Consider the following 26,844-nt stretch of genomic DNA (forward strand, 5'->3'; position numbering starts at 1 on the left):
ATCATGTAAAACAACTTTCTAGACTTCCAAGTCCTAAGGTAGATTTCTGAAGAGAACAGTTCATTATTTCCCTCTTTCTCCTGTGGTTTTGTTGGTTGGCCTCTGTGGCTGTCTCTCCAAGACACCTCACAGAAGAGCAGCTGGGTCTCCTGACCAGAAAGTTTTTGCCAAAGCAGAAAAGCAGTTTGCTTGCTGAGTCCCTAAATGTTTCCTGTACTAGCAAGACCCAGGGTGTCCACCCTCATTTCTGAATCACAAAGAGCTCCCTATTGTCTGTGCTTCCCATCCCATCGGAGGAGATGGAGATGGCCTCTGCAGCACAGCCATGGTCCCCAGCCCGTGTTTCTTATGGGACAGAGGCCTGTAACCTGCTTAGCTGTCTCTGGAGAGGGATGACAGCCTGGCCTTGGCAAGTTGCTCTTAGCGTCTTGCAGTTCTGTTTCCTGTTCATCCATCTTTTAAACAACAGGCTTAGAAGCCCTTCCAGGGAGCTCTGAAGGTTTCTTCGGGCCTTGTTTTTAGGCAGCAGTTGAGCCGGGTTTATCTCAAGCGTCCCTAAGTTGGAGGCCAATGAATAAAGACATGAGGTTATTCCTTCAGAGTGCTTACAGAAACCCTGACAGGCTGCTGTTCACAGTTATCCTGTTTCCTCTCTCTTTTCTTCCCTCTTGATATTAACTGGCTGCCTGCCATGTGTGGGGCATTAGTCAGTACCTGTACACTTGCACACACACAGCTCACACGTGCAGTCATGCTGCGAGCTTAGAGGAATAATGATGGGAAAAAGACACAAATTTCAATCACTGGGATGTTCAGAGGCCCCTGAGCTACAGGAAGAGCCTGGAGTCCGGAGGAAAGTACCAGCCAGCCTTTGGGTCACAGAAGGCTCTTGGGAGTAGGCGCTGGAGCAGGATGTTGAGTGAGGGCTGGATGTGTAGAGGTGGGGCCCCGGAGGAGAGGATGAGCCTGTCAGTGGAGGGCAGTGGGAGTGGGCTGGGTTGAGAGGCAGGGGAGTCCAGCTGGGAATTAGCATATCAGAGGAAGGACAGGAATAAAACTGGAGATGGAGGCCAGGGGGCATCAGGGCAGCCTTGGATGCCAGGCCTGTGGGCAAGACCGTCATCCTCAGGCTGGAGTTGGATGCCACACTTTCTGTACCCAAGGATTTGAACAACGGGCCTCTCTGGTTCTCTGATTTCACAAAGAAGGACTTGCCCTCCAGGTTGACTGGCTCCTGTGGCACTTGTGGATTGAGATGAATGGCAAGAATGGCCCTGGTTCCCTGTGCGTGTTAGTTCCCTGCCTGTCCCATGGAAAGCGAGCACTTGGAGAGGACAGTGTTTCATGTCAGGACCTTACTGTTTGTGCTGGCACAGAGGGAATAGGACTGTGGAAGGTAAATCATCCTGTAACTGTCCTATGGTGAGGCCAAGAGATCTGTCCTTATTTCTAATGCCTTTTGAGGAAGACTAAATGCACTCAAAATAGATCAGGGAGTCCAGTCGGCCTCTGTAATGTAGATGTCTTATTTATCTGTGGAGATGTTTTTAACCTTCACTAACTGGAGTTATTTTGAACACTAGCCAGAGACCTTAGGGAGACTTTTAGAGCAGAGTTACACACAGAGCCGGGTGGCCCTCACAGCCTCAGGCACAATGACCTTTGTAGGCTTATCAAATGGAGAATATGACACATGAGTCTTAGCTTCAGGATCTCCGCAGCCGAAGGCCTTTGGACCTGTAGAAACCAGACATACCGGTGGGTGAAGCAAGGCCATCTTATGATCGTTTAAATAAGAGCAGTCATCCTGGGCAGAAGCCAAGTCTTCACATTTTTCATCTTAACCAGCACTCCCGCTGCCTATGGTTTGAATAGGCTTTACAGTGTGTGAAGGTCTTTTCAGGCACATGTCTCTGGATTTTAATAGCTCCCAGGAGGTGTTTTTGTCATTGCCACCGCGTAGGAGGCTTGGTTAGAGCCTCACAGCTGACGGGAGCCTCCGTTGCCTCCCAGAAAGTCAGTTGTAGGCCTGGTGCAGAGGCCAGCAGCAGCAAGATAGTCACATTCTAGCAGAGCGTCTCCGTCCACTGGCTGCTAAGCCACGGAATTCACTCGCCAGCGTGCTGGCCAGGCATTGCGGAGCTCTCCTGATTTCTTTTCAGAAACTCACGGGATCAAGTTGAGAGCAGGATGGAATTTTGGACTCTTAAGAGGTGTCCCAGTGTAGCCCATCTCACTAGTCACACTGCTTTGAGAGTGGAACTAACCCACCCTCCGGAAATAAGAGCTCTCGCATCATTTCAGGCGCCCCGATCCGTGTACACGGTGGAATGGGACGGCTCTTGTCTTGCAAAGTTTGCTCTCTACATAGATATTTAGGTAGCCCCCAAGCACGTTAAATCTTCCACATTTGCCTGGGCCCATCTCTATCGCTAAGTCTTCTTGGTCCTCTTTTATTTGAGTCGAGGCCGTCTTAACCTCTGGGCTAGTCTAAGAGGGTGGGGTGCTTGCCTTGTGGAGTTCTCTGGCTGGTGGTACAGGAAGTGGATCTTCAGAGTTTGGATGAACTCTGTCTTATTTGAAAAGGACCGGCCTGGCCAACGTGGTGAAAGCCCATCTCTACTAAAAACTGCAAAAACATTTAGCTAGGGATGGTGGCAGGCACCTATAATCCCAGCTATTTGGGAGGCTGAGGCAGGAGAATCACTTGAATCTGGGAGGTGGAGGGTGCAGTGAACCGAGATTGTGCCATTGCACTCCAGCCTAGATGACAAGAACGAGACTTCATCTAAAAAAATAAATTTAAAAGAATAAAGATGTTTACGGTTTACTTTCTTCTCCAGGTTTCTCTGGGAATTGTGTTGGCTGTGGAAAGAAAGGCTTCTGTTACTTCACAGAATTCTCCAATCATATAAATCTGAAACTGACCACTCAACCCAAGAAGCAGAAACACTTGAAGTATTACCTGGTCCGTAACGCACAAGGGACTCTCACCAAAGGACCTTTAATCTGTTGGAAAGGCTCAGGTGGGCAGGTTGGCTGTGGAGGAGGTGGGAGTGCTGGGCCCCCAAGTGGCCCGCGGTGGCTGTCGCTGGGATGCTGGGGAGAGGCCCCTGCATAGCAGCACACATCACAGGCAAAAGGCCAGGCCTATGAAATGGAAAATGGTCCGTTTCGTTACGAGCGTTAAGCTGGTTGACAGTGACAGTCTAATTGGATGGGATGTTTAAAAGTCGACAGAGGGCCAGTCGTGGTGGCTTATGCCTGTGATCCCAGCACTTTGGGAGGCTTAGGTGAGCAGATCACTTGAGGTCAGGAGTTCAAGACCAACCTGGCCAACATGGTGAGACCCCGTCTCTACTGAAAATACAAAAGTTAGCCAGGCATGGTGGCGCCCACCTGTAATCCCAGCTACTCGGGAGGCTGAGGCAGGAGAATCACCTGAACCCGGGAGGTGGAGGTCGAAGTGAGCTGAGATGGTGCCACTGCACTCCAGCTTGGGCAGCAGAGCATGACACCATCTCAAAAAAAAGAGAAAGTTGACAGAGGGCCAGACTGTGCATTACCTCCTATGGCAAGTAGTTGGGGTGCTGGTTCTTATCTTCCCAAATTGAGTAGTTCACCCAAGTGGTCCTCAACCATGGGTGACTTTCATCCCCTAGGGAACGTTTGGCCATAACTCGAGACAAGTTTGATTGTCATGACTGGATGGTGCCACCAGCATCTGGGGTAGGGACCAGGGTATGGCTGAACATTCTGCAGCGCACAGGGCGGCCCCCAGCACAAAGAAGCCCACTGCAAATGTCACCGGCACCAAGGCTGAGAACCTGACTTAAGACAGCTCGGCTTGAACAATGCCTCACACAAGTCCCTGAACCCTGAACTATGGCCAGAAAGATCAGCTTCACGTTGCTGGTCTCTGAAGAAGTGATTGGGCTGCAGCTTTCAGAAACGTTGGGAGCAGGCTGCCCTGCCACCTTCTTTGTCTCAGCTGTACCTTTCATGGCCACAGTCAGCTCTGTGGGGCGAGGAGGAGGCTGGATCCTCAGTGGCCTGCCGCGGGTGGAGGGCAAGACTGGGGTGTGAGGTGTTCCTCCCTTGTCTGGGCTTGTTCCCATCTTGTCTTCTGGACTCTCCCAGTCAGGTCCTGGGAGTAGAGGGAAGACGCCTTAGGCTGGGCGGCTCTGGGAACACCTCCCTCACACCCCATTCTTCCTTCCTCTCTGCTTTTCTTGCTTTGTTCAGTAAATGCCTCCTGAGCCCCTATTACTTGCCAGTCATTTCTCAGGCCCTGAGGATGCAGTGGTTGTGCCCTGTATGGGACCAGTTCACCATCTTTGATCACCTGCTGGGTCCAAGCACCTCAGAGGTTCTCCACCTCACTAGCCGCTGGGGATGGCCTTTCCCAGAGGAGGAAATAAGGGTGGAAGATGGTATTGTTTCTTTATCTTCAAGTAACACTCTCGTCTATGGCTACGGGTAGCTGTAGGGTGACTTATTTGTATAATTCGTCCCTTTCTTCTAAATATTCACCATTGCTCCCACTCTTGACAACCAGAGATGCCCCTTGGCATGGAGCCACAAGTAGAGAATCACACCCTCACCCTGGCTTCACGCTGAAACAAAGACCAGGATGTGGTGGCAGCTTGTGTGACTGTCTCCATAGCTCACTGTCCTGTAGGATACGTTCCACTGCAGGAACTCATTTCGTAACTGTTGGAGAAGAGCGAGTTGGTTTTCACACGTGCACCTTGCCCCCTTAGAGTTTAGAAGCCGGCAGATCCCCACCAGTACTTGTTCTGGTTCCTTCTTCCCGGCCCTGGAGAGCACGGCTGCCTTCCCCAGCGAGCCCATTCCCGGGACGAACCCCAGCATCCTGATGGGAGCTCAGCAGGCAGGTGAGGCGGCAGAGACACGCCAGGGCTGCTGAATCCACACCGCTGGCATGTCTCTGATGTGTCCGGTTGACTATGTAGTCAAGCATTCTTCAAAATAAATCAAGGGGCTGTTATCTTTTTCTATAACACCTTTACTTTCATCTTGAATTTGTAATACTCTTCAACAAAGAATGCTAGCTGTTTCACTGGGAGGGCTTTTCTTTCTTCCTGTTTTATACGAAGTGGGATCCCCTGGTGGGGACATATGCAGGGTCCCTCTGCAGCACCGCCCCCCATACAACCCCCGCACGGCATAGAGCTCTCTATGTAAAGGTGCTGAGTCAGGGTTTGAATGAATTGCTAGAAGGGGCGGAAAAGACCAGATTGCTGCCATTCACCCCATGTGCAGCACTCCCCAGCTCTATGAGTGCCTTGAAGCCCAACAACCATGCTGTGAGCAGGCCTCGGTTCCCACATTTTACTGATTGGGAAGGTGAGGCTCATGGAGGCTGGGTGCTTGCCTAGGACCTCGTGGGCAGGAGGAGGTGGAGGCAAGAGGTGACATTAGATGTGAACCTTGATTCACATGCTTGGCATTTCACCATGTTGCACAGACTTCCTAAGCATGGTGATTGTTATCACAGTAGACACCAGCCTTCCCAAGGACGCAGGAAGGTCGCCGCTTGTTTTCATGCCTCCTGCCCAGTGGGTCTGTAGAGACACATTGGCCCTGGGAGGAAGCCAGTGCCCTTGTACCCACCTGGCCCATCCATCGCCTGGGCAGGGGACTGGAACATACTCTCCTCCAGAGCTCCTTGCTGCTTCCCCACGCCCAGGCCCCCAGTGCCTCTACCATCATGGCCTGGAGAGCCTACTGTTTCTGCTGTCGGGGTGCCTGGGTGTAAGCTCCAGTGCTGCCACCATTTAGTTGAGTGATTTGGGGCAACTCAAATCCTCTGAACCTCCATTTCCTCATCTGTAAAGTTGAGCAAATCTCTTCTGTCTAATTTGTAGGGCAATTGTAAGAATTAAATAAGATGATAGTATCAGCAAGTACTCAAAGCATGTTACACACCAGGCACCGTTCCAGGCACTTTCTTCTGCTAACTCATGTTGTTCTCACTGTGGCTCTGAGTTGCTATAGTGACCACCCCTGTTTTCTGGATGAGAACACTGAGGCATAGGGAGGTTAAGTAAGTGTCCAGGGTTACACAGCTGGGAGGTGGTGGAACTGGGCTCAAACACATGTCATCTGGCTTCAGAGCCACCCTCTTAAACCCACAGGAAACATTCAGTGCTACTCCTGACCCAAGCTCTTTCCAGACCGTTCTGACTGACATGGACAACTTAAGCAGTTCTGTCAGCCCCAGGAGACCAGAAGCCATGATTGTCCCCAGAATTACCCTTAGACCTGGGGAGCCCTGGGCCCTGTGAACAGCCTGCACCTAGGTAGCTGCAAACCCGACTGCTTTCCTGGACTTCAGATGTGTTAGTCCATTTTCATACTGCTGTGAAGACATACCCAAGACTGGGTAATTTATATAGAAAGTGGTTTAATGGACTCACAGTTCTGCATGGCGAAAGGCAAAGGAGAAGCAAAGGCACATCTTACATGGCGGCAGTCAAGACAGCGTGTGCAGGGGAACTGCCCTTTATAAAACCATCAGATCTCGTGAGACTTCTTCACTATCATGAGAACAATATGGGGGAACCACCCCCATGATTCAGTTACCTCCCCCCAGGTCACTCCCACAACACATGGGGATTATGGGAGCTATAATTCAAAGTGGGATTTGGGTGAGGACACAGCCAAACCATATCAACCAGAGGTCTTGAGAGAGAAGGTAGAAGGAAGTGGAACAGTTTCAGGTGTGGTCCTGGAATTCAGGAAGTCCCCTGGTCCTTCTTTCACTCAGGCTGTGTGTCCACTGGAGTGTGAGCAGGAGGGTGCATGTTCCTGGGTGTGCATGTATATAGGCATGTGTTTGTGCACGTGTGTGTGTGTACATGTTTGTGCATGTGTATGTTGTGTGTAGGCAGAAGTGTGTGTGTGTGTGTGTGTGTGTGTATGCATGTGTCTGCATGTATCTTCTCAGTGTAGCAGAATCACTGTTGGGAATTCTGATCTTCTGATGAGACTTGCTGGGGAAAAGCTAGTTTGTGAAACTGCAAGGAAAGTGATTTCCTCCTTGCCTGGCTCCCAGGGCATTCTCGTGAACTGACCCTCCTCTTTGCCTTCTATCTGCTTTCAGGACCAGCTTCTGATCACTCCTCACTAAGCGCAACAGTGGGTCCGGCTGTTTTCAACGGCAAAGATTCCCCAAAGTGCCAACAGCTGGCAAAGAATAACCTGTTGGCCTTGCCGCGACCATCGGCTTTAGGTAGCGCTGCCTGTCCTGGCTGTCCTGGGGATCCTGCTCTTCTCTGGGCCAAGGCCAGAGGGGGCATGGGAGCTGCTGGGCTGGGGCCGCTGAGCCTCCTGGAGTCTGGTGTGGCTTCCATGAGTGTCAGGCCAGGACCACGGGTGCCTCCTGAGTCCATGGGTCTGGGTCCAGGCACTGGTGCTGTATGAGTGACACACTTGGGAGTTGTCGTGTGTGCCAGGGAGCAGTGAGATAGCTGTGGTGATGGCGAGTGACCTGTCCTGTGGGCTGCACAGCTGCAGGATGGTAGAATTTTGGAGCAATAGTGGGCAATGTGTTGTTGGGGAAGAACATGGGCTTCCAAATCAGATAAATATGAATTCAAAACCTACTGCTGTCTCTTGTTAGTCAGGGGACCTTGGCCAAGTCTCAATAAATGTTTCTTCACCTGGAGATAAGAATTCTGCTCCAAGGGTTGTTCAGAGGGATGAGGTGCTGTATGAAAGGTCAGAGCACATCTGGCAGCTCATTAATTGGTACCGGCTGTTCTCATCCAAATCAGCGTCATTGCTGAGGCTAGTCTTTTCAGGGAAGGCTTCCTGGAGGAGGTGGTAACTGAACTGCAACTTAGAAGTTGGGGAAGCATCATGTAGAGACAGAAAGGGAGAAAGGAAGCAAAGAGGGATGAGGAGGTGAGGATATGGATGAGGGAGGTGAGTGAAGGGGCCGAGCAGACCTCCTGCCAGAGGAGGGTTTGAGGAAGGTGTCAACAGGTGGAGCAACCTAGAGACCTGCTTGAGGACTCCCAGTCCAGTGCTCTCCCCACCATGCTCATCTGGAACCACTTCATAAGCCATTCTCGTCTTTCTTTCCTCCATCATGCACTCAGCTAAATTGGATTTGAAGATCTAAGACATCAAACTGGAGGAGCCCTTAGAAACCATCTAGGCCAACACTGTTTTACAGAGGAGGAGACAGAGGTCCAGAGAGGCAGGGGCAGGCCTCTAAGCTCCCACTCCACTGTGCTGGTGGAGGACCTCCCTGGTGAAAATCTTGTGAATTGTCTAACTCTTGACTGAAGGGGCGAATGTAGTTTCTGAACAGAATCCGAGGCCTCCCGTTCCCAACCAGCGCCTCCATCCTGGAGTCTGAAACCCACAGCAGCCAAGTCCCAGGCAGTAGCGAGTCCCATCCTCCGCAGCAGCCGAGCCCCAGGCAGCCTCCTGCTTTCATCCAGGGACTGCTGCTTCTCTGCCGAGTGCTGCATTTGGGGGCAGCCCTGTGGTTGCAGAGCTGGACACCTGGGATGAGGATACTGGGGATGCCACGCTGCTACAGCCTCCCTTCTGGGCTGTCTGTGGACCCCCCAACCTCCACCCTGAACAGCAGGGAGATGAGGGCCTCCCTCAGCCTGGGACCCTGTGAAGGTGGTCCTGGGAAGCCTTCTGTGTGGGACTGACTGCATTTTCCTTGCCATGCTCCATGGAGGGGTGTGGGAGATGGAGCTCCTCCAGATTGCCTAGGGGAGCACTCAAGCCTTTCCAGAATCTGGCCGCAGCCCACCTGCTGAACCTCATTCCCTGCTATTTTGGCTGCCCTGGGCAGTTGAGCTCCCCCACCCCCGTGCCCCCATCCTCCTGTCTGCATGCTTTGTGCCTGCATCCCGGCTCCAGGCTGCTCTCTCCACTCACCTATTACATCGCCTTTGTGAGCTTAGTTCAGGGGGCACCTGCTCCATGCAGGAGGGCTCCCTGTGAGTGCATGGGGCTCCCAGCCGTCCCAGGCTTAGTCCCGCAGCCACATGTGGCCATCGGGGCCTCGGCGCTGTGCAGTTCCCAAGGGCAGCACCATGATAACGTGCATCTTGGAGCCCGTGGTACCAGCTGCTGGGGAGCCCAGCCAGAGGGCATGACGCTGGCTGAGTTGAGTTGTGTTGAGCACAGCTGAAGTGTTGGAGTTCCTGGGCCTTCTCCTCTGCTCTGGGGAGAGAGCTCAAAATCAATTTTTAAGAAACTGCGTCTAATACCACAAGGAGTTGACTGAAGCCTTGAGTCCTGGCACTCACTGGTTCCCAATGGAGAAGTGCTGCCCCCTGGGGGGCGGGGGTAGGAAATGTTCTGGTAAAGGATGGATTTGTTGTCCCAGGCACAGGGTCTTACTGGCATTTGATGCTGGGATAGAGCGGGTAGCATGCAGAATGTCCTGCACCAAGCAGGCTACATAATGAATCATCTCCCAAAAATGCCAAATAATGCCTCCCCAAGAGACATTTTGAGAAATAATTGATCCAGATTGGTACCATGGGAGCAGCTCCTGGTGACATCATTTGGAAAGAGCTCATGGGCTTAGAGTCTACTTAGAGCTATTTATAGGGTTATCGTCCAAAAGTGAGAACACATCTGTGTCTCTTCCATCCTTACTGAGATCCACTTCCAAGCCCTGTCCCCTTTGGTCGTTCAGTAGAGCTTTTAGAGCAGCTGGCTGCTTACTTAGCCTCTGTGGGGGGTCTCCCATTGCAACTGGGGACAGATGTTTGCAGAGTCAAAGGCCTCATTCCTGCAAACAGGGAGGAGAAAACAGCAGCTGCGTCAGTGGTTGTTGGGAGGGTTTGAAAGTTCTTTGTAAACAAAGTACTTTATGCTTTTAACTTTTTATTTACTTTTAGTCAGTCTAATGAGGTGATAATATTTTTTTGATTACCCTTGAGAGACTCTAAAGCAATGATTCTCACTTAAGTGTGCTTAAGAATTACCAGGCTGGCCGGGTGTGGTGGCTCACAGCTATAATCCCAGCACTTTGGGAGGCTGAGCGGGCAGATCACCTGAGGTCAGGAGTTCGAGACCAGCCTGACCAACATGGTGAAACGCTGTCTCTACTAAAAATACAAAAATTGGCCGGGTGTGGTGGTGCACGCCTGTAATCCCAGCTATTTGGGAGGCTGAGGCAGGAGAATCGCTTGAACTCAGGAAGCAGAGGTTATAGTGAGCCGAGATTGCCCTACTGTACTCCAGCCTGGGCAACAAGAGTGAGACTCTGTCTCAAAAAAAAAAAAAAAAAATCACCAGGCTGGCTTACAAAGGATGGTGTTTTCTTACTGTCATTTCCAGAGATGTGATTCTGGAGGTCAAGGCGGGACCCAGGGACACACAGGTTTAGTAGGCACAGGTTTAAAAGGCCCATGTGGGTTCTGTGCAGTCCCTTGGGTCACACCTGGAGAACCATTGCTGTGATTGGTGTTTCTCCACCCGGGCTATGCATTATAATCAAGAAGAAGCGCTGAGATATTGGGATGCCTGAGTCCTGCTCCCATGCTGGGCTTCTGGTTTAACTGGGATAGGATTGCATCCAGACAGAGTTTTAAAAGTTTTCCGGTTGAGTTTAATGTACAGTTGAGGTTGAGAAGTGAATCTCTACATGTAGGGGAAATTTTGTGTCTGGTTAGTCAAGAAACTATGGAAACCAGTTCTTGATATTTTGAAACATTCATGAAGTTAGCTTGAGTCATGAGCATGCTGTTGTCTAGAGTGGGCAGGGATGACTCATTGCAGTGGGTGTCAGCCTCTGTACTTGATTTTGTTGAGTCTGAAATTAGCTTTCCCGGCTGGGGCAGGGAGGGGAGCACAGGTGGATCAGTACTGCCCCCAAGCGGTGGAGCTGTGGTGGTGGCTCAGATACTGCTGCCCCCATCTGCAGAAACGTATTTCTCTCTTCCAGCCCTTCAGATTGGAATATGTCCATAACAATAATGATGGTGGTGAAGATGATGATGACGTGGGTAATTCTGGCTACCTTATTGGGCCCAGGCTCCCTGCAATTCATTGCACAAAGCACTCTACATACATTCTCTTTAGTCCTGATCAAACCACCTTTCAGAGTAGGGTTTAGTGTCCCATTTTAAAGATGAAGGAGCTGGGGCTCAGAGAGAGATCGTTTAGACACACACACAACTTTGGAATGAAACATTTACAAAAACTGACATTTCCTTATGCCTAGATATTTCACTAGCTCCTTAAAACCCGTGTGAAACTGTGATTAGAAAAACAAAAAACAAAACAAAACAGATCATTGTTCTCCAAACCAAGGGAAAGTTTTATTGGAACCCTTTCCTGATGATAGCCTAATCCACACTCTGAATATTGTCTAGGTATCTTGTCAAACTCCGGGCCCCCCAAAAAACGCCACAAAGGATGGTCTCCAGAATCTCCATCAGCTCCAGACGGTGGCTACCCCCAAGGTGGTGGGAACAGAGCTAAGTATGGTAAGTGATGGCAGCCTTGCCCAGAATTCCAGACTTGGGTACTGGTGGTAGTGCTGCTGCCAGTTGTGTGTGTATGTGTGCGTGTGTGCGTGTGCATGTGTGTGAATGTGCATGTGTACTGCTGAGGGAGTTCTAAGGAGGCAGAGTTTGGTGTAACAAAAGATTTCTTTCTCACATGTTAGAATTGCTTTGCAAGGTCTAGGATCCCTGTATGATAGTGAGTTCTCTGATCCTTGGGAAATTTTAAAAGGGGCTGTTTATGACTTGGCAGGGATATCAAAGAGGAGACCGAACCATTGGGGCAAGGATGGACGGAAGGAATTTAAAGGTGCCCTTGACCTTAGGAATCTGTGACTCTAAGACTTTGGTGCTCCTGTAATCAGGGACATTGATCAGGAGGTAGCAGCATTGCTGCCTGGCCTGATGCCAGGTGTGTGAGAAGTGGATGCCTTGTCTGATGTTTTTACTAATGTTCTTGGGTGTTCCTAGAGAGCACAGGCGTGTCCTGCGTGCCCCAGGTTGGCTTGGTGGGACCAGCTTCAGTCACCTTCCCAGTGGTGGCCTCTGGAGAACCAGTGTCTGTTCCTGACAACTTGCTGAAAATATGCAAGGCCAAGCCGGTGATATTTAAAGGCAAGTACAGCAGTGCACCGAGTCGTGGGAATGGAAGAACCTGAAGGAAGGCACGAGAAACAGGCAAAAGCGAGACCTCATCGCGGTCTGACTCCAAGGGTATCCTCCCGAGACAAACCTAAAGTGCTTTCCAGGGCAAGGAGAGAACAAGGCAGAGCCAGTCACTAGTTCAGCCCCTGATCAGATGCCGAGAATGATGGAGCTTGTCACAGCTCTCCACAGTGGGTCCGGGTGAAATGATTCCCTGCCATGAAGGGAATTGCCTGTTCCTCGTTCTTTCCTTCATCTGCTCAGCTTCATTGAGCGCCCGCCATGATCCCAGGCCCGGTGCTGAGTGCCAAGGATTAGGAAAAACAAATGACTCCCTGGCTGCAGGAGCCCTGCTCTGGTGGGTTGTTGCCTGTTGTCACCCACGCCACTAGTATTTTCTGACTATGGAATCTACTTTGGTTGGGCAAAGATAGCCATGGTCTCCACTGTAGAAGCATCAAACAAAATTAGATCTGATCCGTTTTGTGCAGTGGGCTAACGTATGCTACGTGGGGGTAGACTTTTGGGTCTACTGAAGAAATCCCTTTGACGAAGCTGGAGATGTTGCAATGGGAAACCCTGGGGGGATTCAGCAGGGCTTGGCTGGTGATCGCAGGCACCCGAATGGCTGGCACATGGCAACACACACACACATACACACGTAGGCACGGCACACACACACCACACACACACACTGTGCACGCAGGCCCCTCTTAAATACGTTATTATTGCATTTGGTATCATGCTTGTAGATAGAGGAGGGAGGATTGTAGGAAAGTGGGAGAAGCACCCTGATAATTAAGAAATAAGAAAGAGCATGTCTTTTTCCTAAAAAATAAAAGCTGGACAGGGTATTCAGGAAGTAGCATGCAACTCTGAGTTTCGACCTTAGCATGACATAGGACCAATGACCGAGGCAGTTCCACTGGGCCCCACTGTCTACCTCAAATGAAGGCCAACATTCTTTCAGTCATGTTGCATGCATTTTTTTATGTGGCCATGATGTGTCTGTGGTAGGTCTCAAGAACACAGTGCTCAGGAAACAGAGCTAGGACAGGGTGCAAGGCTTGGAGGTGTAGGCAGGGCTTCACCTGCCTCTGCTTTGAGCCAGGAGCCTCAGAAAAGAAAGCCCAGCCAGTCTACGTCTCACATGAACAATCTCAGAATAGAGACTGTCCTCTTGGTTCTCAGGTGTGCTCTGTTCCCTCCACTGCCTCTCTGTTTCCACTGCAGCCCTCACTGTAAAGCCCTTGTCTCTGACTCCTGTTCCCCACAGCCACATGTCCAAGCCCTCCTGAGGCCTTACGACTCAGCCCTGTGCCTTCTCTATGAAGTTGTCTTAGATTCCCTTTCCTCTGCCCCCCTTGTCACTTCTCTGTCCCTCTTTTATGACAAATGTCACATGCTTGCTTTTATAGTAACTCTTTACCTTGCCTGTTGCCAACCGCAATATTTGTAAGTGGTGCTACCCAAATGGTAGCCCCCGGTCCAGCAGAACCTGCATCGCCCCGGAGCTTATGAGAGGCGTGAATTCACGGACCCATCCTATAATCAGAATCAGGCCCCAGTTCTGCATCAGAAGCTCTGGGTGGGCCAGCAGGTGTTTGGCAAGCCCTTGAGAAGCAATGTCTTTGAGAACACAACCTGTGCCCCAGGCACCAGCTTTACTCTCCAAGCCTGGCAGGACATCTGCATATAGCACACAGCCGAAGTCAGAAAATATATTTTTGGTGACTAAATGGAGTACCCGGAGTGCAAGATACCACACACACACACACACACACACACACACACTCACGTGCCACCTCTGGGAGCTCAGCAGCCCCGAGAGGATTTGATAGCTTCACCTGATTTTACAAATGCAGAGACTGAGGTTTAGGGCAGTTCAGCTTCTTGCTTGACATCATGTAGCTAAATAATAGTGGAAAGAGATTTGAACCTGGCCTGGGCAATTCCACCTCTGAGGGCTATCTTCAGAATGAATCTTCTAATGGGCTGGGCATGGTGGCTCACGCCTGTAATCCCAGAACTTTGAGAGGCCAAGGCGGGTGGATCACTTTAGGTCAGAAGTTCAAGACCAGCCTGGGCAACATGGTGAAGCCTTGCCTCCACTGAAAATACAAAAATTGGCCGGGTGTGGTGATGCGCACCTGTAATCCCAGCTACTCGGCAGGTTGAGGTGGGAGGATCGCTTGAACTCGGGAGGCGGAGGTTGGAGTCAGCTGAGATCGCGCCACTGCACTCCAGCCAGGGGACAGAGCAAGAGACTGTCTCAAAAAAAAAAAAAAAGAGTGACTCAGTCTTCTGGTCTCTGTGGTGATGTATTATCCCAACTCACCTTGCCGGACAGCCCTGGGAGGGAGGATGCAGGGCACAATCCACCCTGCTTGGAGTCAGGGAGGCAAGGCCTGGCAGGCAGCACCCAGTGAAGCTCTGGAAGGTGCTCTGCCCACAAGGTGTCCCATCGGTGGTGCTGGAGGAGGGACAGGTGGTGGCTGCTTGGCTCTGGGCAAGTCCCTCCCTTCAGCTCCCTCACTTATAAAAAATAAGAGGATTGGATGAAATGAACCAGTAAGTCACACAGCCCCATTGGTTAGAAAAGGTGACTCCTCTCATCGTAGGCTCCAGAAGGGTGAGCAGGTGCACTCAATGAGCAAGGCTTCCCAGGACAGGGCACTCGAGGGACCTGGCCCAGCTCACTTGTCTCCTTCAGCTCCCTCACCCCCAGAGAACCCACATGTGTGGGGCCATAAGCTGTGCACAAGACCGGGTGCCAAGTCGCTGCTGTTCCTCTGCAGGCCACGGGAACTTCCCTTACCTGTGTGGGAACTTGAATGACGTCGTGGTCAGCCCCCTCCTGTACACGTGCTACCAGAATTCCCAGTCTGTCTCGCGGGCATACGAGCAGTACGGCGCCTCTGCCATCCAGCCCATCTCTGAGGAGATGCAGCTCCTGCTGACTGTGTACTACCTGGTCCAGCTGGGTGAGTCACCTCCACCTATTGGCCAGGTGGCAGGGAGGGGCCACAGCTCAAGCACAGACCTGGCCTCGGCCCTTGTGGGGGCTGACTTGGGGCTGCTGGAATTGAAATACATGGGGAGAGCTTATGGCTCCACTGGGAGGATGTCATGAGGTCACTGCGGGCGTACCCACACTGAGGGGCCAAAAGTAGGTTGAAGTTAATGGAGACATTTCCAAAAGTATTTATCTGCCATTCTAGGCACAGGGATACAGCAGGGAATTGAGTAAAGACCCTGCCCTTGAGGCGATTCTAGTCTAGTGGGAGACAGAAGCAGTAAACCCGTGGAAAACAGGCAGGTGAAGGTGGGCGCATGCATTAGTGTGTGTCTGTGTGGGGCCAGTTTAGGGGCAGGAAGAAAGGCCTCTGTAAGTAGAGACCTCGACCCTGAGAAGGAGTCAGCCTTGTGTTGATCTGAGGAATGAGGACAGGTGGGGCCCTGAGGAGAGAGGGAAGCCAGGTGAGACTGTGAGGTGGGGAGCAGTGAGAGTCCCAGGTCGCTGGAGAGGTCAGTGTAGCTGCAGCAGAGAGAGGGTGTGAGGGAGAGGTGTGGTCACAGGGGGCAGGCTCCGGTCAAGAGTGTGATGCTATGGTAGACACATGGAGAAGCCACCGGAGTATTTTTAGGCAGGGGATGGAGGTGATCTGATTTTCACTTTAAAAACGCCACCTTGGCTGCTGTGTGGAGTCAGATGGTGCAGATGCAGTGGCGGAAACGGAGAAAGAGTCAGTTGTTGCCTATTAAAGGCACAGAGTGGCTTGGGCCACTGAGGGCAGCAGCAGTGAGCTGGAGGGGCTATTCTGAAGGTAAGTCCGGCTGGAAATCCCTTTGAAGGGGGTGGGAGCAGGTGGGGCCTGGGTTTCAGCCTGAGCAGCCAGGTGAATGGTAGCAATGAACTTGAGTTCTGTCTTGGCATGAGTTTGTACAAGATGCCCACGAGACAGCCAATCATCTGTGTTCATTTGCATGGGCAGGCCTTGAGCCCCAGGAGAGGTTGAAGCTCTAGGTATACATTTAAGACACATTGGCTTACAGATGATGTATATTAAAGCCGTGAGACCAGCTGCGGGTGGCTACGGGGAGAGGAAAGTGCCAAGGTTTGAGCCTGGGGACCTCCAATCTTCAGAGATCCAGAAGAGGTGACTGAGATAGAACAGGTGGGAAGGAAGAAAAGGACAGTGGAGAATCTGGGAAACCCAGCATTGCCCTCTTTCTCATAGTCCCCACCAGTCTGTCAGTAAGCACGGCTTCATCCTGAATCCAGCCTCGCTCACCCTCTCTGTGGCTGTCCCTTCACCAGGGCACTATTCTTGCCCTGTTCCCCACATCCCTGAGAACTGGGAATCCAATTGCATCTCTTCCCTGCTCAGAGCCCTGCCGCGGCTTCCCATCAGTCGCTCACTCCACCCCTTCCCCGGGGCCCGGCCTGCCTCCTGGTCCCACCTGCTTGCTCTGTCCCAGCCCGCTGTACCCCTCAGCAATATTGGTCCCACCAAGGCATCCCACACTTGCTGTTCCTTCCCTGTGACATGCTCTTGCCAAAGACATTTGTGTGGCTTGCTCCCTCATGTCCTTCAGGTTTCAGGTCACCCATCATCTCCTCAGGAAGGCCTTCTTGTTACTGTGTGTAAGACAGATCCCGCTCTCCAGGCCCCTATCCTATGCCCTATATCTTTAGGGTACCAGGAATTAGGGTCTGTGATTGTTCCCTTTAAGTGTGTCTCCCCCAGTTAGGGTGTAAGCTCCATGAGGCCAGGCATGGTCAGTGAGTCCTTTTCCCGATGCCCCACAGCATCCGCAGCTCAAGTCGACAGTCTGCCAACCTATATTGAGGGAATAGGTGAATGTTGGTAAGAAGCAGTGAAAAAAGCATTCCCAAGGAGAGGGGCTGATCAACTGTGCCAGCATGGCTGGGAGTTGAGCAGAGGGAAGACTAGAGTCTGACCATTGGGTTTGGCCATGGGAAGCGATTGGCAACCTTGATGATGATGTACGCAACGATTGGGGATAAGTCACATTGGAGTGGATTAGAGAGATTGGAGGTGAGGAGACAGGATGGCGTGTGTAGACAGCTCTGGGTAGGGTTTAGTTCTGGAAGAAGATGTGGACTCAAAGGAAAGTTTTTAAAGAGAGAGAGATAACAGCTAATCTAATTAAATTCTAATTTAATGAGCTAATTGAAGTAGTGAATTCTGATTAAATGTATCCAATCAAAGATGGAGATATAAGCCAATTTAATCATTCTGGCACGGCCCACAGAGCAGGTGGCATGAACCGCGTGTGATGCATCAGAAAACCATATGAGATAGCTCAGGGCCGCACAGCTGGTGCTGGGTAGAGCTGGACTGGAACCACCTTCTAAATGGAAGCCTGGTGCGCTTTCCTCCAGCTCATCAAGTGTGAAATCTGGACGTATAAACCAGACAATTCATAAAAGAAAAAATACCAGAAAGAAACAAATATTGAAAAGTATTCAATCTCACTCATCATCAAAGACATGCGAATCACAAATCAAGTCATCTTTTTCTGAATTAATAACCCAAATGATGGCACCCAGTGGTGCTTAGGTGCAGTAAAACCAGTACTTGTCAAATGCACCGTTTGCGCAGTAAACGCATGCATTCAGGCCGTTTGGAAGACAGCTGATGATATATATTAGCTGGTTCTGTAAATCCACCTTTGAGACGTTAGGCAAAGGAAGTAATGTTCTATACGTCAAGATGTGCATTGCAGAGGTATTTATAAAGGTGAATATTTGGAAGAAATAAGAGAATCCATAATAGAGACCTTGCTGAGTAAACTTACGGTGGTGCTTACATATGATGGGACATTATGGACACACTAACAGTGCTCTTTACGATGGCTGAAAATGGCACTGAAACTGATGATAGGGTCACGGTTATGGAAAGAATGCAAGACCCAAAGTTTATACGGACAATCATTACAGCTATTTGTAGGGACAATTTTAATATTAATTCCAGCAACACATGTTTTTATTCCCTGTCCTGGAGTAGGAGAAAGCCTATATTCCCAGGCTAAATGTTCTACACATTTACTACTGTATATGCACGTAGGGACAGTGTAACCTGTCTATACCACTGTAGTTCCAGTCCTAACTTTCTGAATTCTTTTTAAAGACCTTCTCTAACAAGCTATGGGAATTTGGCTTCCTCCTCTTTTTTTTTTTTTTTTTTTTTTTTTGCAACAGCAGTGTTTTGGGTGATAATTTTGGGTTGATACTTATTCTTTTTACTGGGTTTTGTTGGCTTTTTGAAAAATTGTCTTTCCTTATAGTTGGTGAGTGGCTTGGTAGCAAAGTAAGACAAAGTAAGATTTTTGCTTTTGAAAAGAGGACAGAAAAATTGAACTGCAGCTTGAGAACATATTCCTTTATCCTACTTTGTCATTGAAAATTAAGGAATCACTTTTAACTGTTTTACGTGTATGTGGCCGAAGAGCGAGCAAGGACTATGTTTCTGGATTGTCAAAGAGAATGCTTAATCTTAAAAATAAAAATAAATGTACAAATAATCTTATAATTAAAAAAAAACTTGCATATGGAAAAAAAAAGATTAAGAAATACACATAAATACTGTGGCTCTGTTAGGGCAGTGGTGAGATTGTGGCGGATTTTATGCCCTCCCCTCGTGCTCCAGCCGTCTGTGATACGATTTCACAGCAATATCTTAAATGGGTACTTCCACATCACTGCACCTGCGCGTCCCCGGATGTCGCTGGCATTTGTGGCAGGCCCTCCGCCTGCGTTGTGTTGCAGCCGCGGACCAGGTGCCCTTGATGGAGGACCTGGAGCAGATCTTCCTGCGCTCTTGGCGCGAGTCGCACCTGACCGAGATCCGGCAGTACCAGCAGGCGCCGCCGCAGCCCTTCCCACCCGCGCCCAGCGCCGCGGCACCCGTGACCTCCGCGCAGCTGCCCTGGCTGGCCAGCCTGGCCGCCAGCTCCTGCAACGACAGCGTGCACGTCATCGAGTGTGCCTACTCCCTGGCCGAGGGCCTCTCCGAGATGTTCCGGCTGCTGGTCGAGGGCAAGCTCGCCAAGACCAACTACGTAGTCATCATCTGCGCCTGCCGCAGCGCGGCCATCGACTCCTGCATCGCCGTCACTGGTGAGCGCTGGGCCGCGCGGCTGCAGGGAAGCCCCCTGAACTGCGTTCCTGGTCCCCTCCTTTGGTGGTTCTCTCCCTTTCTGTCTAGGGTGGCCCGGGTTTGCAGAAGCAGTTAGCTCCTGTGGTTTGTGCTCAGTAGCTGGCTTCAGAAGGCAGCCTTGACTAATGACTTAGTTACAATCTCATCCCTGCTCTGAGTGGCTGGTGAGGTTAGCCCTGGGGTCAGCTTGGGAGTGTGGAAGGACCCTGTTGAAAACCTGGCTCCACCACGTGGGTGGTCACTCACACCAGGAGCTCTGGCCCTGTTTCTTCACCCATCTATTGGAGATGAAAAACAATGACCTTGTTGTGTTGTCTGTGTTCAGGAGCCAATTAATTTAATTTTTTGAGACAAGGTCTCACTCCCCAGGCTGGAGTGCAGTGGCCTGATCTTGGCTCATTGCAATCTCTGTCTCTTGGGTTCAAGAGATTCTCTCACCTCAGCCTCCCAAGTAGCTGGGACTATGCCCAGCTAATTTGTATTTTTTGGTAGAGATAGGGTTTCACCATATTGCCCAGGCTGGACTCGAACTCCTGAGCTCGAGTGATCCACCTGCCTAGGCCTCCCAAAGTGCTGGGATTACAGGTGTGAGCCACTGTGCCCGGCCAATTGATTTAATTTTAAAAACACACATTGAGGCCCCACATGTACAGCCACTGTTCTAGGGGCTGGGGGCCCACAGGGAGCAGAGCAGTATCTGCCTGCCCAGAGTGTTCTTTTGGGTGGGGGAGGCAGACACCAAACACGTGAGCTTTCTTGGCCTGCTTAAATCTTCACAAGTGTGCATTTTCGGCCGGAATTTTTTGTACTTTGTAAAATTTACTTTAAGAGTGCAGAATGTAATGCACTTTTTTTTTGAGACAGGGTCTTGCTCTGCCACCTGGGCTGAAGTGCAGTGGCGAGATCTTGGCTTATTGCAGTATCAAGCTCCTGGGCTCAAGTGATTCTGTCGCCTCCGCCTCCATCTGGAGTAGCTGGGACTACTGCAGGTGTGCACCACCACACCCGGCTCAGTTTTGTACTTTTGTAAACACGGGGTTTTGCCATGTTGCCCAGGCTGGTCTCAAACTCCTGGGCTCAAGCAATCCATCCACCTCAGCCTCCCAAAGTGCTGGGATTACAGGCGTGAGCCACCGCGCCTGGCGTTTAATGCACTTTTTAAGTACAGTGTCTGAGTTGTCTTTTAGCATTTTTTTTCTTTCTTTCTTTCTTTTTTTTTTTTGAGATGGAGTCTTGCTCTGTTGCCCAGGCTGGAATGCGGTGACACGATCTCGGCTCACTGCAACCTCTGTCTCCCGAGTTCAAGTAATTCTTTTGTCTCAGCCTCCTGAGTAGCTGGGACTACAGATGTGCACCACCATGCCCAGCTAATTTTTGTATTTTTGGTAGAGATGGGTTTTCGCCATGTTGGCCAGGCTGGTCTCAAACTCCTGACCTCAGGTGATCCACCCACCTCGGCCTCCCGCACTGCTGAGATTATAGGCGTGAGCCACCACGCCCGACCAGCGTTCTTTAATCTTAAACCCATTCTGTGTGTGTGTGTGTTTTTAAAAATAAATTATTTACCTTGCTGTGAGTAGGACATTCAGTAGTAGACCCTGAGCCTCTGCCATGTGCCAGGCACCGTTATCTTGCGTTGCCTGACAGCAGGCTTGGGAGGTAGATCCTGCTGTTAGCCACAGGTTCCTGATGGGAAATGTCAGTCTAGAAGGGTTAAGGGACTAGTCCAGGGCCACACAGCCAGTAAGCAGGGAAGATACGATTGGTACAGTGAAAGCTGTTTGCTTTCCAGGAAAATACCAAGCCCGGATTCTTTCCGAGAGCCTTCTCACCCCAGCGGAGTACCAGAAGGAAGTCAATTACGAGCTGGTTACAGGGAAGGTGGACTCGCTGGGGGCCTTCTTTAGCACCCTCTGTCCAGGTAGGCTTGTCATGAGACAGGTGCATATGTGTATGTTCATAGGACAGAAATCAGTGCCGGGGGAGGTCATCTCTGCCCCACCCTGCCGGTGACTGGCTAAGGCTGATCTCCACTGCAGAGTGCCCCTCATTCTGTGCACTTGCATTTCTGTCCCTTTGTTTTCTTGAGTGACAGCCGCGGGTTCTGGCTGGCCATCTCTTCCTGCTTGGGCTGTAGAGTTCTCCTGAGGGGTGGAGGGCACCTTGTGGGTTCTGTCTTTGTGCGGTACACAAGGCCCTCGCACCTGTTTCTCTTCACCTTTCCAGCACTGGTGGCCTCTCTTCCCTGTCTTCCCTCTTGCTGGAGAGTTCCGCATCCCTTGTGCTCTGGGCTGTGAGCGTCCTTCTCCCTTGTTTGCCTAGCTACCCACCCCTCAAGACTCATCTCATGTACCCCTAGAAAGCTTCTCAGGCCCTTCATTGTCCAGATGGGCTTGGGACCTTCCCCTTTGTCCTTTACCATGTTGTTCTTCCTTCTGCCCTAGCACCGGCTGTGTCTGTGTGGGGGGAGCTCACTCTGGCAGTGTGTCTTCATCCCGACTAGGCTAAGACCCCTTGACAGGATGGGCCACGTCCTCTTTACCTTCACGACTCCAGGCCTCAGGACAGTACCTGACACTAACTGCCCTGTAGATGTTTGCTGAATTTCACTGACATGGAAAACCCATTTGTTTATTCTGTCTTGGGCAGAGGGTGACATTGACATTTTGCTGGACAAATTTCACCAGGAAAATCAAGGCCATATTTCTTCCTCACTCACTGCCTCTTCTGTCACTAAAGCAGCATCCCTGGATGTCAGTGGGACACCGGTGTGCACAAGTGAGTGGTGAAAAGGAATCTCCCAGGGTGGAGGAGGTACAAAGTAGTGATGAGGGACAGGGGCAGTGGGCGCAGGTGTGCACAGTGAGAGGGGGCGGGGGTGCAGGTGTGCACAGTGAGGGGGCGGGCGCACAGGTGTGTATAGTGGGGGGACGGGGGCACAGGTTTGTACAGTGAGAGAGGGTAGGGACACAGGTGTGCACAATGAGGGGCAGGGGCACAGGTGTGTGCAGTGAGAGGGGGTGGGGGGTGCAGGTGTGCACAGTGAGGGGGCAGGGCACAGGTGTGTACAGTGAGAGGCGGTGGGAGCACAGGTGTGTACAGTGAGGGGCAGTGGTGCAGGGGTGCACAGTGACGGGGTGGGCGCACAGGTGTGTATAGTGGGGGGGCGGGGGCACAGGTGTATACAGTGAGGGGCAGCGGTGCACAGTGAGGGGATGGGCGCACAGGTGTGTATAGTGGGGGGCGGGGGCACAGGTGTATACAGTGAGGGGCAGGGGTGCACAGTGAGGGGGTGGGCGCACAGGTGTGTATAGTGGGGGGATGGGGGCACAGGTGTGTACAGTGAGGGGCAGTGGTGCAGGGGTGCACAGTGAGGGGGCAGGGCACAGGTTTGTATAGTTGGGGGCGGGGGCACAGGTGTATACAGTGAGGGGCAGGGGTGCACAGTGAGGGGGTGGCCGCACAGGTGTGTATAGTGGAGGGATGGGGGCACAGGTGTGTACAGTGAGGGGTGGGGGTGCAGGTGTGTATAGTGGGGGGGCGGGGGCACAGGTGTATACAGTGAGGGGCAGGGGTGCACAGTGAGGGGGCGGGCACACAGGTGTGTATAGTGGGGGGACGGGGGCACAGGTGTGTACAGTGAGAGGAGGTGGGAGCACAGTTGTGCACAGTGAGGGAGTGGGCGCACAGGTGTGTATAGTGGAGGGACGGGGGCACAGGTGTGTATAGTGAGAGGGGGTGGGGCACAGGTGTGCACAGTGAGGGGTGGGGGCACAGGTGTGTACAGTGAGAGGGGGTGGGGGCACAGGTGTGCACAGTGAGGGGCAGGGGCACAGGTGTGTACAGTGAGAGGGGGTGGGGGCACAGGTGTGCACTGTGAGAGTGGGCAAGGGCACAGGTGTGCGCAGTGAGGGGGCGAGGGCACAGGTGTGCACAGTGACACAGAGCAGTGGGCATAGCTGTGTGCAGTGAGAGGCGCCAGTGGGCACAGGTGTGCACCGTGAGAGAGGATAGTGGGCACAAGTGTGCTAAGTGGGTGCTGAGGGGACAGAGGGCTCATGTGTGCCCGGTGAACGATGAGAGGGCACTGGCGAGGGCCTGGGTCTGGCCTGGGGGGCAGAATCCAAGGGCTCAGATTGGAGGTAGCAATGTCAGGGGCACATCCACAAGACAGGACATCTTTTTAGAGTCACAGTAGACCTGCTGCCTCATTTAAAATTCAGTCTTTAATTATGACAATCTCATTTAATCTTGAATTGCACATCCATCACTGTTTCTGAGATGGTAGATTTCTCGATGCTCATTTCCTGCCTCCGAGTCTGTTGCTGATGTTTTCTATTCATACGGAGTTCCTAAATGACCATCGTTAGTTTTCTTTTCTGGAGAGCTTGCAGTCCTCTTCCAAAGTCCAGTCTCAGTGTCACCTCCCCTGGGATGGGCTCCTTGTCCCCTCTAAGCAGAAGAGGCCACTGCCTCCGCTGTGCTCCCCAAGTGCTTGGTTCTTGCTTTTATTATTAAGTGAAGGATGGTGCATAAAATGATCGCTACCCCCACACCCGCCACTGCTTAGCTGAGAGCAGGGACTCGATAAACGAGAGTTATTCCCCTTTCCCTCATCGCTTTGTGCATGGGGCTGTCTCCCCTGGACCAGTCACTGATTCTCTGGCCAAGGGCCTGGCAGTAGCCATGTGCCCTGGGGCTCACCTGGCATCCTGGGGCTCTGGTTCCAGGTTACCATCTGGAGCCACACAGCATCCGGCCCTTCCAGCTGGCAGTGGCGCAGAAGCTCCTCTCCCATGTGTGTTCCATTGCGGATTCCAGCACCCAAAATCTGGACCTGGGATCCTTTGAGAAGGTGGACTTTCTCATTTGCATTCCGCCCTCAGAAGTGACCTACCAGCAGACTCTGTTCCACGTGTGGCATTCAGGTATGGGATGTTTCGGGGAGAAGTCACGTGGCCTGTGTGGAGAAGCTTTGATCTGCCGAAATCCGTGTTTGGGTGTTGACACTGTTCTTTGCTATAGAGTGGATGGGGCAAGGATCGTTGCCCTTGTTTTATAGATTGTGAAACCTACTTTCAGACACAGTGACTTGCCCAAGATTCTAGGATCTGCTGAAGGTAGAGTCGAAACTTGAGCTTTCACCATGTCCCACTCAGGCTAGTGACCCAACCATGTGTTGCTATCTAGCATCACTGATCTCCTTGTACTTTCAAGGATATCATATTTAACCACAGAGTACACAGATGTCCAGTGTCTTCACTGAAAAGACTTACTCTTTAGTGGCGTAATGTGTAGCCCTGTGGCGTTCAGACTGAGAGAGGGATTTTGCTGCCGGCAGGACCTTTCGGTTCCCTCTGTCTTACCACGCTTGGGATCAGCTGCTTCGTGAAGCCGGTGCCCCTAGGGAGGGCTGCTGTACACACAGCCAAGGCTTGCCTGCGCCCCAGCTCCTGGGCAGGACAGTTACGCAGCTGTAACCTGTGTGGGAGTTTTTTCCCTCCCTTTCCCTACTCTCGCATCTCTGGGTCTAGCTCAGGACCTGCTGTATAGGAGTAGCTCATCAGGTGTCTGTTGAGTGAATGGAAACCAGGGGGCATGTTGGGAGTTACTGATCTATTTCCATTGTGTTGCAGGGGTTTTACTGGAGCTTGGTCTGGAGAAAGAGCACATGACGAAGCAGAGGGTGGAACAGTATGTCCTGAAGCTAGACGCGGAGGCACAGACAAAATTTAAGGCTTTTCTGCAAAACTCCTTCCAGAACCCGCACACACTTTTTGTCCTCATCCATGACCATGCGCACTGGGATCTTGTGAGGTTAGATTGACTTGATATATGACAGGTTAACGTTTTCCTTCCTTGAAACGACATATGTGGATGTTCCTGGGGGCTGAGGGTATAAATCCTGAAAAGATGGATGATGTTTGGGCTTGGTGTTTGTAAGCAGGTGCCATGGATGTTTTCCACAATCTTGAGCTGGAAGTTATCTCAGGGATTCTCTAGTGCCACCTCTGAAATTTACCATAGTGGAATCTAATGGCTGGAGAAGGGAAGCGTGTCTCCCAGAGTCACAGGGCGGGCTGGAGTGGGAGGGTGTTGGTGGCAGAGCCAAGGCCCTCGAATCACAGCCTGATGCCTGATGTGTTTCTTTCATAGTCCACTCAGCCCCAAGGAGCCATGCTGGTGTGGGGTGCGGAGGGTCCTAGCAGGAGTTGCTCAGCCTAGCCCTTCCCTGAAAGAGGCTCTGTGGGCTCCAGTGCCGTGGGTCACCACTGATGCTTGCCCTTTTTTTTTTTTTTTTTTTGAGACGGAGTCTCGCTCTGTTGCCCAGGCTGGAGTGCAGTCGCGTGATCTTGGCTCACTGCAAGCTCAGCCTCCCGGGTTCATGCCATTCTCCTGCCTCAGTCTTCCAGTCTCTCCTGTAGCTGGGACTACAGGCGCCTGTCACCACGCCTGGCTAATTTTATTTTTGTATTTTTAATAGAGACGGAGTTTTACTGTGTTAGCCAGGATGGTCTCGATCTCCTGACCTCGTGATCCACCTGACTCGGCCTCCCAAAGTGCTGGGATTACAGGTGTGAGCCACCGCACCCAGCCGATGCCTGCCATTCTTAAGGGGTGATTTTACTTACTATGTTAAAATGAACATAAACATGAATTTCAGATGGGCCAAGCCAAGCATCTGGCAGGATTTCTGGTGGTTTAGCAGGATTGGTCATCTCCGTGAGACTGGCCTAGGAGTTGTACGTCAGACATTTCCTCTGATGTAGATGAGAAAGGAGGGGGCTCCTGGACCAGGTCATGGGGAAAACCTTTGATTGTCACAGATCCACAGATAGCTAGTTAGGGCTGGTCAGGACCTGAAGGATCACCTCGTAATGGGTTTACAATCCAGAATTCATGTATGGGCTTGGGGGAGATTGGAACATTCCGAAATTATAGAAAGAGCTATATTGTGAATATTCATTTTGGGAGTAGGTTTCTCAAAGTGGCCTCCTGCCATCCAAAGGGTTAAGCACTGATTTTTTTTAATCCCCTAGACTTACAGGAGAGAATGCAAAGGCCTTTGTCCCACAGAGAAGTGCAGAGCTGGGCCTGTCTCCCAGATCCCTTGTCCAAAATGCTTGCCAATCCTCTCCTGCTGCCTTTTAAACTGACTCTAGAATCTACTCTTTTATATCTTTTCTGGATCGTTTCAAGGTCAGAAGGACTTTGTAAGGAGATAAGTACACAATCAGGTGGGTCTAAAGAGGAACAAATGATTCATGGAACATTCTCGGGGACACATCACTGATCAGGATAGAAGGAGTGTGTGTCTTATAAGAAATCCTCTCTGACTACCGTCCCCCGCCAGACACATTTTTCCTAAGTAATGAGTCTCGGGAGAGTCCCTGACAGCTACCTGCACTCCAGCCTTTTTTTTCTCTATTCCTAGTCATGGGCAGAGCCATAATCTTCAATTGTTGGCAAAGTCGGGGGTTCGTTATACATTTATT

General features: G+C 51.3%; 1 protein-coding gene across 2 annotated transcripts in view; it reads left to right on the plus strand.

Annotated features, from left to right (window-relative positions):
* The window catches only part of GREB1 (growth regulating estrogen receptor binding 1), an 85,498-nt gene that overhangs the window by 16,943 nt on the left and 41,711 nt on the right, over positions 1–26,844 (plus strand). Inside the window, exons 4-14 of one of the 2 annotated variants that reach the window (XM_025354066.1) lie at positions 2,844–3,026; positions 4,764–4,898; positions 7,130–7,258; positions 11,385–11,498; positions 11,988–12,131; positions 14,960–15,145; positions 18,958–19,308; positions 21,141–21,269; positions 21,998–22,126; positions 24,079–24,276; positions 24,985–25,165. In XM_025354066.1, coding sequence (XP_025209851.1) covers positions 2,844–3,026; positions 4,764–4,898; positions 7,130–7,258; positions 11,385–11,498; positions 11,988–12,131; positions 14,960–15,145; positions 18,958–19,308; positions 21,141–21,269; positions 21,998–22,126; positions 24,079–24,276; positions 24,985–25,165 — 1,879 coding nt within the window. Of the gene's footprint in view, positions 1–2,843; positions 3,027–4,763; positions 4,899–7,129; positions 7,259–11,384; positions 11,499–11,987; positions 12,132–13,611; positions 13,683–14,959; positions 15,146–18,957; positions 19,309–21,140; positions 21,270–21,997; positions 22,127–24,078; positions 24,277–24,984; positions 25,166–26,844 lie in introns of those variants that run through there. The other variant, XM_025354067.1, reaches the window with a different exon arrangement.

Source organism: Theropithecus gelada, chromosome 13 (assembly GCF_003255815.1).
Source record: "Theropithecus gelada isolate Dixy chromosome 13, Tgel_1.0, whole genome shotgun sequence".
Taxonomy (NCBI): Eukaryota; Metazoa; Chordata; class Mammalia; order Primates; family Cercopithecidae; genus Theropithecus; species Theropithecus gelada.